We start from the raw sequence: 14860 nt of genomic DNA on the forward strand, positions 1-14860 counted from the left end.
TATTTACACATGTTAGACATAATTTAATAAGATAATAATAGTTTAGTCTTTTTAATTTTTAAATTATATTTGGTAAATTTGTATCTAAATACATATACTTCCTGGTGTGGGGTGCCAGCCAAGTAGAGTGAATGTGAGTTCTTAAACATTTGGATACCAGCTGACCTGATAGCTGCTCTTTAATTAGTTGTAACAGATTTTCCATGGGATGCAGCTCTCTGCGCCCCCAACACTCCCACTTTTATTTACAGTGAATAGGTATTGATTTGTGTTTTTTTTTTTAACCATAACCATCGACACCATCTCAGGCACATCCGCTGTCACTGACTTACTTCCGCTGTGAGCTGACCAACAAAGATATGGCGAATTCAAGTGAAACTGTGGCAAATTCGTTTGTTTCTTCACAAAGACACCCTTTCATAAGTGTCATGGTGTTCCTCAGGAAGGTTTTGATCCTCTTTAAGTAGAGAAGCACCTCTCATACTCTGGGCTTGTTGTGGGTGTAGCTATCAGAGGTTTGAGGAAACTGATTGTCTCAGTAAATGTGTCCTGGAGGTTGTTCTCCATGAAGAACTGTAACATAGTCAGTTACATCAACATCTTTACTCATTAACAAATTCTAAAATACAAAAAAAACTAAATTATAGTAGGGCTGCCGCGATTAGTCGACGTCATCGATGACGTCGACGCTGAAAATGCGTCGACATCAATATTTTAAACCAACGCGTCGGACCCACACAAATTATGAATTTATGTTCTTCTTCAATATCGCTACGTAACGCCGGGTTTACACCAGACGCCGAAGCGCTGTGCCGCTCCTCTCCGGGGGGCACAGCGCTATTCTCAAGCGCGCTGGCGCCCAGCTGTTCACACCAGATGCGCATTTCTCAGCGCCGGTCAGCCCGCGATTCTGCTTTCTTCGCTTGTTGTTGTATGTAACCCGTTCAATGTACTGGTTTAGGGATAAATTATGACGATCTTCATAGCCAGTAGATGGTCTTCCTTGTGCTCATACACAGTGTTAACAGCACGACTGTGGGTGTTCCGGTAAGTCTGTGTGCACCACTTCATCAAGCACTGCAGTTCGCTTGAATGACCGGGAGAAGAACGCAGAAAATTCTCACTCGCTCAGAGAGACACACATGAGGTCAGAGCTCGTTCCCGTGAAGCAGCCGGTCAGGGACAAACAAGACACAGTGTTCAAAAACCGAGTTGAAAAGAAAGTACGATGAAGCCTGTCATGCTCCTGGGTTCACAGTGAATGAAGGAGGACATAAGGAGAGACCAGTGTGTATTTTATGTCTGAAAACTCTGGCAGCTCACACTATGAGACCCAACAAATTAAGAAGACACTTAGAAACATTACACCCCAGTCATATGCATATGTTCTTTTTGGTTGAGCGTTATCATCGTTGTAACAAAGTGATTATAATTTAAGAATCTTTTTCTCTATTTTTTTTAAAGTACAGACTGATGCAGGAATGTAGTAATAAATGTCACCAAAAGTACTTAAATTAAGTTGAAACAGATTAACGGAAATAAATGTTGCATGTTTTAATATATCTGTTTCCTACCATCATTGTTGTGGAAATCATTGTTAATAACTATTGTGAGAAATAATTAACATTGACGTGATTAGACAGTCTCTTCACATATATTATTATTGTTATTAAAAGGTGATCTCTGCTAGCCAAGCCTTTCTGCTGTACCAGTTATGAAATAATCCTTGGGTGTACGTTTAACCTTATTTGCTGGCTTGTTGGCTGATTTTAATATCAGGTTGATCTGGTCAAATTTCTTTAATTTGCAGTTTTTCAACCAAAACTCCTCACGAATGGAGATGGAATACCGTACGGCCATCATTGTCACTAGTACCGTCTGATTTCCTCCTCCAACAGTGACACTGATTGACCGGGCATTCTTTTCAGGATGTTGATATCCCAAATGAGCCCTGAACACTCATTCCCACACAATTCCTATGAACATATTTATTCATATTTTATACAACAGACGTTATTGTGATTTTTTTATACACATAATGATACTTAAATAAGTTATCATAGTTAATGTTAGATATTTTTAAATAAAAAATTAAATAAAATAAAACATACATTGGCCAGCCGCCACTGCACCCAGGGCTTCTACAGCTCATGTTATAAGAAACAGAGTTGGCTAACTGGATGTCGTGTAAGTAATGCCTTTTCTTGCTTCCCCTGTTTGCCTTTTAAAATGGAGGTACTGTGGACAACGACAGAGGGTCCAGACTGTGCAGGTAGCTTCCCAGAAAACTTCCTAGGGCTGCTCGATTAATCAAAATTTAATCGTGATTTCGATTATGGGGTCAAATGATCTCCAAACTACTATAATCGAGTTGAAACGATTATTTGGCATTTTTTTCGAAAGAGACGCGGATGCGCCATTCAGTCCTTCCACCAAAGCATTCAGCAGCTCAGCTGACTGGCACTCACTCTCAAGCAGCCGTAAAGTGAAGGAGGCGAGTTGTGTGTGTGGTGAACGGCGCTAAAAAAAACAGCACGAGTGGAAAAGCAGGGAGGGCAGCCCCGTTCGATCGACAAAAAGGGTTGAAAAAGTTCAAGCAGCAGCCCACCATGTCGCGGCCGCGCCCCACTATTGTCAAGCGCGCTCCCGCCTGGCTGTTCAGACCGGTCAGACCGGACCCGCATTTCTCCACGCCGGTCAGAGAGTGTTAGGGTTGCCATCATTAAAGGTTTGAATAACCGAGCACCGAAGGTTTCACGGAGGAATAAGACAAGCAGCCGTCACCGGTGTTTACCTGAACCGGAAGTGATTCTACATATTTTTACCCTGTAAAAGGATTTTTTTAAGTAGTTTTTCCTTACTCTTGCTGAGGGTTAAGGACAGAGAATGTCACACCCTGTTAAAGCCCTATGAAACGAATTGTAATTTGTGAATATGGGCTATACAAATACAATTTTATTGATTGATTGATTCACTTTATTGCGCACGCTCCAGTCATTTAAAGAATAAAGCATAGACTTCAGAATAAGGGCACAAAATCGTTTGAATAATCGTAATTTTGATATTGACCAAAATAATTGTGATTATGACTTTTTTCCATAATCGAGCAGCCCTTCTTCCAGGTGAACCAGGGAAAGTTGATTGGCACAGCTGAGGTTAGTTGGCCAATTAACTCTCCCTGGCCTCAAGAGGCAACAGCAGAGCTGCCAAAGAGGTGAGGTCACATGAGGAGAAAATTCATGAGAGAAAGAGACTAAAAAGGCTGGACAGAACAACTGAGCTGCCACGACGACCAGCCAAAAAAACTGTTGGGCAACAGGATTGGCATATTGCATATTATGTTGTGTCTTCAGTTTCTTGAAGACTGGAATCAAACTGCCAATCTTCTGGTGAGAGGAAAACCTACCTACCCCTTTAGGCGCGTCTTACTCTTGTGTTTTTTGAATGACCCTTTTGATTAATACCAACTACCTAGTGTGTCAAGTCCTTTATTGTCCTTTGTTAATATTTATTTTCTCTTGACCTCTATTCCAATGCAGAGTGAAGACAATAAATCTGTCAGTGTTGCTACTGACAATCCCAGTGACACAACTGCTGACGCTTGTGAGCCAATCAAAGCCTTGAACCTTGAAGAAGATCATACCGCTTATCAGGGCTCGGTTAGTATGGTTGGAGGCCGAGGGCCGCCCAGTCCGCCCCAGCTCCAAGATTTTTTCTGTACAGAGCAGACCTCACCCCCCAAGATGCCATCAGGTGTCAACTTGGCTGAGTCCATGCAGTCAGCCTCTCATAGTAAGTCCAACAGACACAACGTAAACAGGTGCATCATTGACCTATGCACTTTTGTTAAAAACACACATTTGTAATATATTTCCTGAGATGTATAGATGGGCTGTATGTAAATTATTGCTATGGACATAAATATCTCTTAGCTCTTTATTTACGTCAGCATCAAACTTCATTCCTTTAAGAACATAGAGGGTTTTTTACTATTACAAATTACTTTGTGGTTATGTTTTACCATAATAACTCTGACACTTAATTCTGCTACAAGTGAAATAAATGTTCTACTGCCTGCAACATGTTGTAATGTTTTCAAGATCTATAGCAACAGATCGCAAAGGAAAATTAATCAGCAACAATTTTGATAATTAATCCAAATACAGAAATCCAGAATATCCACTGCTAATCTGGTATCAAACTTAAGCCTGTTGCTAGACTGAATATCAAAATTTAAGATGTTCCCTTTAGTTCAGACTTGAGTTTGTAGATAACCTTTTCTTTGAGTGTGATGATTGATCATTGTCATTTAAGTTTTAAAGTCATTCATGAAGCAACAAAATATAAAAAGGATGTACTGCTTTTCTCTGTTTCCGGGGCTGTACATTTTAAGACTCTGTACTGATTTTTACATGAGCTGTCCATCTCCTTGGGACAGGCAGGAGCAGGACTCAAAGGCTGTATATATTTATATTTTAGCTTGTGATCCTGCTTACAGAAAATTGGACAAATGTTCAACTGTCTTCCTCAGGCTGCGGCAAACTCAGGCCGAGTCGAGTCCAGAGTGTCGTCTCAAGCCAGGGCAGTATGGACTCAGATATGCAAGGTAAGTGCTGGATAAAGGTGAGGCATGGATGATCAGTTGTTGAAGAATGAGTTTTAAATCTTGTCACTTATCCTCACTCAGTTGTTAGCTTTACAATAATGTGACAGATAACGTTTCAACACATAGTCACTCCCGCCAATCTCTCATTGTAATAGCAGATAACAAAATTGCTATCATGGAATCAAGCCGTAGGGATTTATCATTATTTCTTCAGTTCGTAAAAGTTTTAATCCAAATAGCCTGTGTACAAATATATTGGACTAAATCTTGAACTCAACAGCTCAGCTGGGGCCTGGATCCACAGTTAATTCAGTCTCATTCTGATAAATTACCTTATTACCACCCTTTGGTGAAATATTGTAAAGATGTCACCCAAAATATAATCAACTATTCTTATTAGTCTCTGTGAAATTGTTTTAAAAAACGTTTCTACTATCTATCCTGTTTCAGTGTCTCTACATTTATAGTCTGAAGGTAGAAAATTTTGAATAAGGTTTTGAATTCACCCAAATTAGCTAAATGTTTCTCTATAGGATAATAAAATTAGAAATTTAAGAAATTTGACCTGACTTGAAGTTCTACAGTAGGGTAGATTTAAAGCGCCAGTGTCTATGTGCTTTAGGGAGATCAGGGAAGCTCATTACTAGTACTACGGGGGCGTGGTCTAATATCACTTTACTCTGATATTCGCAGGAGTGGGCAAATTTTAGCAAATCATTATCAATAAAGTGTCTGACCCCGCCCCCCACATTCATTGCCTCATCCTGTTGGTCCACAACACACCAACATAGGGGCTTCCTATTAGCTAAACCTACAGTTGTGGCCAAAAGTTTTTAGAATGGCACAAATATTCATTTTCACAAAGTCTGCTGCCTCAGTTTTTATGATGGCAATTTGCATATAATCCAGAATGTTATGAAGAGTGATCAGATGAATTGCAATTAGTTGAATAAGCTTTTCTGGAGAAGAAAAGGTGAGCGCTACCATCAGTCCTGTGTCATGCCAACAGTAAAGCATCCTGAGATCATTAATCTGTGGGGTTACTTCTCAGCCAAGGGAGTGGGCTCACAAACAATTTTGCATAAGAACACAGCCATGAATAAAGAATGGTACCAAAACTTCCTCCGAGAGCAACTTCTCCCAACCATCCAAGAACAGTCTCGTGACGAACAATGCCTTTTCCAGCAAGATGGAGCACCTTGCCATAAGGCAAAAGTGATAACTAAGTGGCTCGGGGAACAAAACATCGGAATTTTGGGTCCATTGCTAGGAAATTCCCCAGACCGTAATCCTATTCAGAACTTGTGGTCAATCCTCAAGAGGCGGGTGGACAAACAAAAAACCCACAAACTCCATGCATTGATTTATTGAAAAAAGGTTGCCATCAGTTAGGATGTGGCCCAGACGTTAATTGACAGCAATTGACAGCATGCCAGGGCATTACAGAGGTCTTGAAAAAGAAGGGTCAACACTGCAGATATTGACTCTTTGCATGAACTTAATGTAATTGTCAATAAAATCCTTTGACACTTATGAAATGCTTGTAATTATACTGCAGTATACCATAGTAACATCTGACAAAAGATCTAAAAACACTGAAGCAACACACTTTGTGAAAACCAATACTTGAATCATTCTCAAAACTTTTGGCCACAGCTGTACATGTAGATCAACTGATGTGAATAACATTGAACATTACCATAGTCTATTTTTTTCGCTCGCTGTGAGCGTATCGCGCAAGGAAACACACTGAAAAATTATTTTAAACAATATTAATGACATTTTATATGATATAAATTATCAAATATGCATCCCATACTTTGTATTCCCCTTCTGTTGTCCTGGAGTTTTTATTTCCCAGATTTTCCCAATGACATAATTAAATGTCCCCCTCTGCCCATCCACTACAAGCACACAAGCAGATAAACAGAGAGAGAAAGAGAGGGGTGAGGGGGGGCTATGAAGACCATCATCAGTTACCCCCAAATCAGTACATTGAACGGGTTACATACCCGTTCAATGGTATGTAACCCGTTCAATACCATTGAACGGTTCTGCTTTTTCAAGGGGAAAAAGCAGAATCGCGGGCTGACCGGCGCTGAGAAATGAGCGACCCGTGTGAACAGCCAAGCGCCTGCGTGCTTAATAATGGCGCGGCATTTCAGCGTTTGGTCTAAACCGGCAGCAGATACCGCCGTTACGTAGTGATATTGAAGAAGAATATTTTTTATAATGAATTGAAATTAAACGTTTTAGAAATCGAAAAAGGTAAATTCTAGGGCTGTGAAATGATTAAACATTTTAATCAAATTAATCACAGGATTCTATGGATTAATCATGATTAATCACATTACCGATTTTCTCTGTATATTTTTGTGAGAACAAAATGATTTATGACAAAAGACGGATATATACATTTAACATGTTTTCTCTTTTTATTCATAAAAAAAACAAAACAATGGTGCTGCAACTCAGCAGTTCTTTAGCAGTTCTCTTTGCTATTCCATATGGAACATTAATATAATCCTCATCCTAAACAGAATTCGGGCTTCTTAGCCATTGTATAGTTGAATAAAACCTTTTCTTTTCTTTTTAAATCAAACTGAAATTATTTGGGCTTCTTAGCCATTGTTTTTATAGGATGGTTGACATTTTTTATATTTTTGTCAAACAATCATGACTCAATCGAATGCCTCTAACGGCCTTCTTAGCTAGTCTTCCTTTAGCCAGTTGATTAGGCAAACTAACTTGTTCACTTTCTCTGACAGTAAAGCTGACCGCTTCTTTTGCACAATGTGTCCTGCGAGTGAGGCTGGTTTGGCGCATTCCACTCGAACGCCCCTAGCCGATCAACGCATACTTCGCGTTGAGGTGGTACTTTAAGCGGGTATTGCTACGGTGAATTGATAACGTCTTCCCGCAGAGTGTGCATATCACCTTGGTTTTATTGAATGTTCCATGTTTGTTTTTTTGGAACACGATCTTCCCATCCAGAAGGTCCTCAGGATCATCAGAATTATCCATGTTGTTTGTTTGTTTGAATAGCAGCTGCCGTCTGACTGCATTAGAGTGGCGACTACTGCAGGGTGGGTGGAATTGTGGGTATATTGGAAGGTCCTTCTGCCCATGCGTTAAATGCGTTAAAAAAAAGAAGAAGAAATCCTGTAATTTAATCATGCTCCGGTTTAAAATATTGATGTCGAAGCATTTTCAGCGTCGACGTCATCGATGACGATGACTAATCGCGGCAGCCCTAGTATGAGCTCGGATCTGGCAATGAAGAGAAAAAACGTTCAAAGAAGCACACATCATTTGCACTATGGGCATACACGATAGCGTGCACCACCCTTGTATTACTAGTTTCCCTGAGACAATCACAAAAAAAACATTTACATCAGATATAACACTGTGACGTTCAAAGGGAACATTTTTGTTTATAAGGATTGAGACCCCCTAGCCTTGGCTAGTGAAAGTGCTGCCCTGCCCAGTGAGACAGGAGTTGTCCGAGGCACATAATAAGTTTCTTGAAAAAAAGGCAACCGGAAATTTGAATTGCTTGATGTGTGATTGCACTTTCCTTTTCTTAATGGGGTGGTTTAAACCCTTGACGTTCCAGCTAAAAACAGTAAGGAGGCTAACCTTTCTCCTTAGCTGAAAATGTAGAATGATAAACATGAGTGTGGCGGGAATTTGTATTTAATTTCCTGGCTAGGAAATAAACCATCAACCGAGTGATCAATTCAAAGATATCCAAGTATTCAATTAATGTTCGAGGAAAACAATTTACAGAGAAAATATTTGAACACAAACAGAGTTACAAAGCAACTACTTGGCCAAGCAGGGACAGAATTCTTAAAACCACTGCAGGTTTCAAGGATCTGACAAATGGCTCATGAGATGTGCCAGCTTTTATGCACAGCTCGAGGGGCTCCACGCCATCCTTCGATATCATGCAGGAAGGACGTGTCCAGTGCTCCGACATCGGCAGATGTCTCTCCTGAGCGTATAGACACTGGGCAGAAAATCAAATAGTCACAAGGATGTTTAGGTTCAAACTAAATAACATTTCCTTGTATCAGGCAGATGCAAACATTAAGTAGAATTTATATAATGATGTTTTCATGTCAATCCAACTGAACTTTGAGCATTGTTATGTCAGGATCTGTACATTTTTTATAACAGGACAGTTAGATTCAATAATTTCCATGACAATAAGCGATAAGAAAACTCCCAGCATAAGTCAGAATGGAAATATACTCCTGATCAAAATCTTAAGACCAGTTAAAAAATTGCATGAATTTGCATTTTGCACTGTTGGATCTTAGGAAGGTTCTAAGTAGAGCTTCAAAATGCAAAAAGAAGAAATGGGAACAAGAGACCAAAAGTTGTGAGCAGGCAATTTATTGAAAACAACAATTTAACTCAAATAGGCTTTTCATCAGCTGATCAAAAGTTTAAGACCACAGCCTTTAAAAGCCAAAATCTGTGCAAAAATTTGGATTCCATGTCATTTCCTGTCAAGTAATCACACTGTGAAGATGTCTTGATGGCAAAGGCAAAAAAGCTCACCGTCTTTGAACGTGGTAGGATTGTTGAACTGCATAAACAAGGCCTCTCACAACGTGCCATCGCTGCTGAGGTTGGACGCAGTAAGACAGTCATTTTGCATTTCTTAAATATCCTCAGATTTATGGAACGAAAAAATCAAGTGGTAGACCCAAAAAAATCCCACCGGCGCTGAGCCGGAGGATCCGAATGGCTGTCCGTCAAGACACGGGACGATCCTCGTCCGAAATTAAGGCCATTACTGGTGCTGACTGCAGCCCAATAACCATCAGATGGCATCTGCGAAGGAAGGGCTTCAAAAACAAGAAACGTCTTCAAAGGCCACGTCTCCTTCAACGCCACAAAATTGCCCGTTTAGACTTTGCAAGGGAGCACCAAACATGGGACATGCAATGGGTGGAAGAAAGTTTTATTCTCTGACGAGAAAAAATTTAACCTTGATGGTCCTGATGGCTTCCAACGTTACTGGCATGACAAAGAGATGCCACCTGAGATGTTTTCTACGCGGCACGGTGGAGGGGGCGCCATCATGATCTTGGGTGCTTTTTCCTTCAATGGAACAATGGAGCTCCAGGTTGTGCAGGGGTGTCAAACAGCAGCTGGCTATGTGGAGATGTTGCAGCGGGCATCCCTCATGACTGAGGGCCCTCGTCTGTGTGGTAACGACTGGGTTTTTCAGCAGGACAACGCTCCAATTCACAATGCCCGTCTGACCAAGACTTTTTTCCAGGAGAATAACATCACTCTTTTGGACCATCCTGCGTGTTCCCCTGATCTTAATCCTATTGAGAACATTTGGGGATGGATGGCAAGGGAAGTTTACAAAAATGGACTTCAGTTCCAGACAGTGGATGCCCTTTGTGAAGCCATCTTCACCACTTGGCGCAACATTCGCACTAGCCAGTTCAACGTTCTCATAAAAATGAACGTGTTCAATGAACGCATTCTTTAGAACTCGTTCATGCACAACACTGCCTGAAACTCAATAATGGCCTACCTGCCTCTGCCGCCTGTGCTGGATGCTGTTCACTGCAAAGCGAGCCCGGATGAGCTCTACTCACCTTGAAAATCAGCTGCTGCTCAAACTCAACAAGAGTTTGTAGACTAGTGCTCAAAAGGTCGACCAAAGTTTAACCAAAAGTTTAAATATACAGTGGGACAGCGGCATTTTAACTTTTTATTTTAGCATTCATGTGGTTCATGTCTTGACATGTCCTCCCAAAAGTTCTTAAATGTTGTGTGGACATGTTAAATGTTTAATGTTTGACATGTTTAATGTCATTGCACTTATATTTGTAAAGATTCTCCTTTAATTAAAAATTACTGTTTTTGGATTTGATTTATGACACCTTGTCCTTTTGTGCACTGTATAGGAGCGGCCCCCATCAAGTTGTTGGAAGTAACTAAGTAACTTTTACTTAAAGTACATTTTAAATGAACTACTTTTTACTTTTACTTTAGTAGATTTTTAGATGGGTACTTTTACTTGTACTTGAGTAAAATTTCATCAATGTAAAGGTACTTTTACTTGAGTACAATATTTCAGTACTTTTTACACCTCTGCATATTAGACAAGCAGATGTATTATTAGTGCTCTCACGCACCAGCAAACATTGGATGAAGGACACACATTGCTCTTTGAAGTGGAGGCCACATAAATGACGGACCCATCACAGAGGCTTCCAATGACCCACTGGACTTGAAACCCCTCACTCCAAATAATCTCTGGCTGCTTCAAACCAAATCCCTTGTACCACCAGCAATATTCAATCCAGATGGCTGTTGCAGGAGAAGGAGATGGCGTTAAGTTCAACAGATGGCAGATTTATACTGGAAAAGAGTGGTGCAGATCCAAATTGAAATCTGGACCAAGTGAATTCAAAGATGGTTTTAGGGGGATTGTTGGATTGGCATATGTATTTACTAATTGTCATTCAAGTTACCTACACAAAGAAAATAGAGTTTTCGCACACTGTTGGTTTTTTGTTGGTTGGTTTCAATGGTTGGTTTGTTTGTTTGTAAGCAAGATTACTCAAAAACAACCAAACAGATTGTAATTAAGTTAAAGGAATTGTTATTGTGGATCCAGATCAGTTGGCGGATCCAGATATTTTTCATCCCTTTTCTTTTACATTTTCAAGATGGACATTATTCAACATTCTCATTGATTTCTTAGAGAATAATGTATTGATCTTGATGAAAACGATCAGGCATTTTTAGAGGACTGACATTTTTCAGTGGTAGCCAAATCACTGCCCATCTGCTCCTGGCTTGAAGCTTCCCCTCTCCCGCCTACTCCGTATCCAACATGCTTCATGCTACTTTCGTCCAGGCCCAGGGCTGAATTTACCGGGTGACTTGGCTGGGAAACCTCTGCAGCTGATCTCAACCAGGACCAACCATGGCCTTGCACTCCTAAACCAGGCATTGGTACTTCAAGGCCTTTCTCTATTGTGCCTCTCTGCATCCCTCCTCCCTCGACGCTATCAGTTCAACCATAATTATCTTCTCGTCTCCACTTGACCACAATACAATTTCCGACTGGAGGGTTGTCTATACCACATCTGGCAAATGCAGCCTACGATCTACGTCGACCCTCAACTCCTAGAATTTGGCAGTTCGCAGAAAGTTTAGCTCTGGTCTTTGGTTGAGAAAGGTCTGACCCCCTCTTTACTGAAGGTGATGGCCATCTTCCAATCTGGTGCTGATTTGCTTCTTCTTCCATCTCTCCTGCTCAATTTTCTCAGCGAGAGACAGGACAACATAATTGTGGCACCACCTGTATCGTCCTGCTTTGCACCCAGACAGTATGTGTGCCAGTGTCCCCCTTTCACTGCAGTTTTACAGTTTTCGTCCTCTCTCAGGCCCCATGAGTGCATGTGTGATGGTGAGTGGCGGGTGTCATGCACAGATCATAAAAGGAAGGAAATATTAAATGTCCCTAGTCTCCACAACTCTACCAATTTTGTCCATGCACTTGTCCCATATGGCTATACAAATATAATTGGAACTATTGATAGATTGTAATGCAGAATACATGTATCACCTGTCTAATGTGACTTTTGGAATGTTTAAATATCAACAACCCAAATTCCATGTTTTAGTTTGTTATCATTAGTATGCTGTTCAGATATTGGATCCTGAGGTATACTACAGATTGTACTGCTTGATACTCTTTACAATGTCTTGAATAATCAGGCTATCGGGGGATAAGTAGTTGTTGATCGTTCATGCTGTTGTCATTAAATGTCCATTACAAAGGTCTAAATGATTTAATGATGAAAATGATTTAAGTGACGCTTTCCTAATATGGCCTTTGTGTTTGTATGAAGGTTATGATGGTGGAAGCAGTGACTCTGAGTGTGAGAGCACCCACCTGGATGACCTGGAGTTTCAGTCACCACTGATGCCAGACTTCTGGCTGATTGTTGAGATCCTCCAGGACAGAGTTAAAGTCTACTCCCACTCCAGGTCAGTTATACTTCAGCACTGTTGATTCTTGCTCAGTAATCAGGCTGTAGTCTGTGGCTCATCAATGGGTGTCATTTCTTACTTGTTTTTGCTTTTTTTTTTTAAATAAAACAATTACATCATCAAAATAAAACAATAGCATCATGTTTCCTGGAAATTTCAGCTACTATAATGAAGTGTCATCATTAATTTCCCTTTTAAAATTGTGATTATTTACTCAAATGGGGAAAATCTTCTCCTCGTATCAAGAATTATGAAGTTAATAGGTTTTTAATTTTGACAGTTATTTTTGATTTAGTCTTAGTCTTTTGACGAAAATGCATATTAGTTTTAGTCACATTTAGTCATTTTTATCCTTCTTAGTTTTAGTCGACGAAAACGAATTACATTTTAGTCTAGTTTTAGTCGACGAAAACGAATTACATTTTAGTCTAGTTTTAGTCTACGAAAACGAAGTAAAATTTAGGCTAGTTTTAGTCGAGGAAAACTAATTGCATTTTAGTCTAGTTTTAGTCACATTTAATAGCCACATTAAATCCTTTTCTTCCCTTCTCAGGCCCAGGGACCCTGTGTTGTGTCTAAAACTGCATAATAGTCTAGCTTGCAGTACTTAGGTTGTCCATTAGATATCCCTCCTAGCATAGGGCTATAGCAGGGGTTTGTCTGGAGCCGCCAAATATATTTCAGAATCAGGTTTATTGGCCAAGTAAGTTTGCACAAACAGGGAATTTGGTAAAGTGGCTCTCAGGTGCTTACACAGAATACACATCACAAAAACAAACATAACAAAACAAAACAATACAAACAGTCCGAACAGTGCGACGGTCCAAGAAAAGAAGTGCAGTTGTGCATATTACAATTATCCAGTGAGGGTGAAATAAGTAAACATAATTAAGTATAATTATAATATGTATTATATATAATATAATATAATTTCGGGAGTAACTGTTGGTTATTATAAGGATCCAGAGTTATTGCACAGTGCCAGAGTGGGTTGGCTGTTCAGTAGTGAGACGGCGAGGGGGAAGAAACTGTTTTTGTGTCTGGTGGTTTTGGTGAACAGAGATCTGTAGCGCCTACCAGAGGGGAGGAGTTTGAAAAGGTTGTGTCCAGGGTGTGAGGGGTCTGCAGTGATCTTTCCTGCCCGTTTCCTGACTCTGGATGTGTACAGGTCCTGGATGGTGGGCAGGTTGGCACCGATGATCTTTCCTGCAGACCTGACTCTCCGTTGGAGTCTATTTTTATCCAATTCAGTGGCCGATCCAAACCAGACAGTTATGGATGTGCAGAGAACAGACTCGATGACTGCAGTGTAAAACAGGATCAGCAGCACCTGAGGCAGGTTGTGCTTCCTAAGCTGGCGCAGGAAGTACAACCTCTGCTGGGCCTTCTTGATGATTTTATTGATGTTGCGTTCCCACTTCAAGTTCCGGGAGATTGTGGATCCCAGAAACCTGAATGATTCCACAGCCAACACAGTACTGTTGAGTATGGTAAGGGGGTGCAGTGCTTGGGGGCTCCTCCTGAAGTCCACTGTCATCTCCACGGTTTTAAGTTTGTTAAGCTCTATGTTGTTGCGACCGCACCACAGGACCAGCTGTTCGACCTCCCGCCTATATGCAGACTCATAATTATACTGGATGAGGCCGATGACTGATGTGCCGTCTGCAAATTTGAGGATTTTAACAGATGGGTCTCCTGAGGTGCAGTCGTTGGTGTAGAGGGAGAAGAGCAGTGGGGAGAGCACGCATCCCTGAGGGGCACCAGCGCTGATTGATCGGGTGCTGGATGTTATTTCACCCAGCCTCACCTGCTGCTTCCTGTCTATCAGGTAGTTTTTGATCCACTGACGGGTGGAGGCAGGCACAGTGAGCTGGATGAGTTTGGTGAGGAGGACTTCTGGGATGATGGTGTTGAACGCCGAGCTGAAGTCCACGAACAGCATCCTTGCATAGGTCCCTGGGGAGTCGAGGTGTTGCAGGATGAAGAAAATGTATGAAATAAGAAGTACGCTATTTTAAAATAAATAAAAACATAAAGCTGCTGCCTAATAGCTTAAAAATATATATTTAGTTGTAAATGTGAAAACAAAAAGTGAGAGCAGGTCAGACTGGAGGTGGACACAGAAACTGAAGCCCGGTTCAAACCAACTGCAGCTTCTGCTCTGATCAAGAATCTGCTGCGCTGATCTCTGAGCAGCTGAGACCAGAGAAACTC

The 14860-nt window shown here is 40.9% G+C and overlaps 1 protein-coding gene across 8 annotated transcripts in view; it reads left to right on the forward strand.

Annotated features, from left to right (window-relative positions):
- szt2 (SZT2 subunit of KICSTOR complex) overlaps positions 1-14860 on the forward strand; it is a 186204-nt gene that overhangs the window by 96903 nt on the left and 74441 nt on the right. For all 8 annotated transcript variants that reach the window (XM_053430322.1, XM_053430326.1, XM_053430325.1 and 5 more), the window contains 3 exons: positions 3540-3792; positions 4532-4606; positions 12505-12643. In XM_053430322.1, coding sequence (XP_053286297.1) covers positions 3540-3792; positions 4532-4606; positions 12505-12643 — 467 coding nt within the window. The remainder of the gene's footprint in view (positions 1-3539; positions 3793-4531; positions 4607-12504; positions 12644-14860) is intronic.

The sequence above is a fragment of the Pleuronectes platessa genome, chromosome 9 (assembly GCF_947347685.1).
Source record: "Pleuronectes platessa chromosome 9, fPlePla1.1, whole genome shotgun sequence".
NCBI lineage: Eukaryota > Metazoa > Chordata > Actinopteri > Pleuronectiformes > Pleuronectidae > Pleuronectes > Pleuronectes platessa.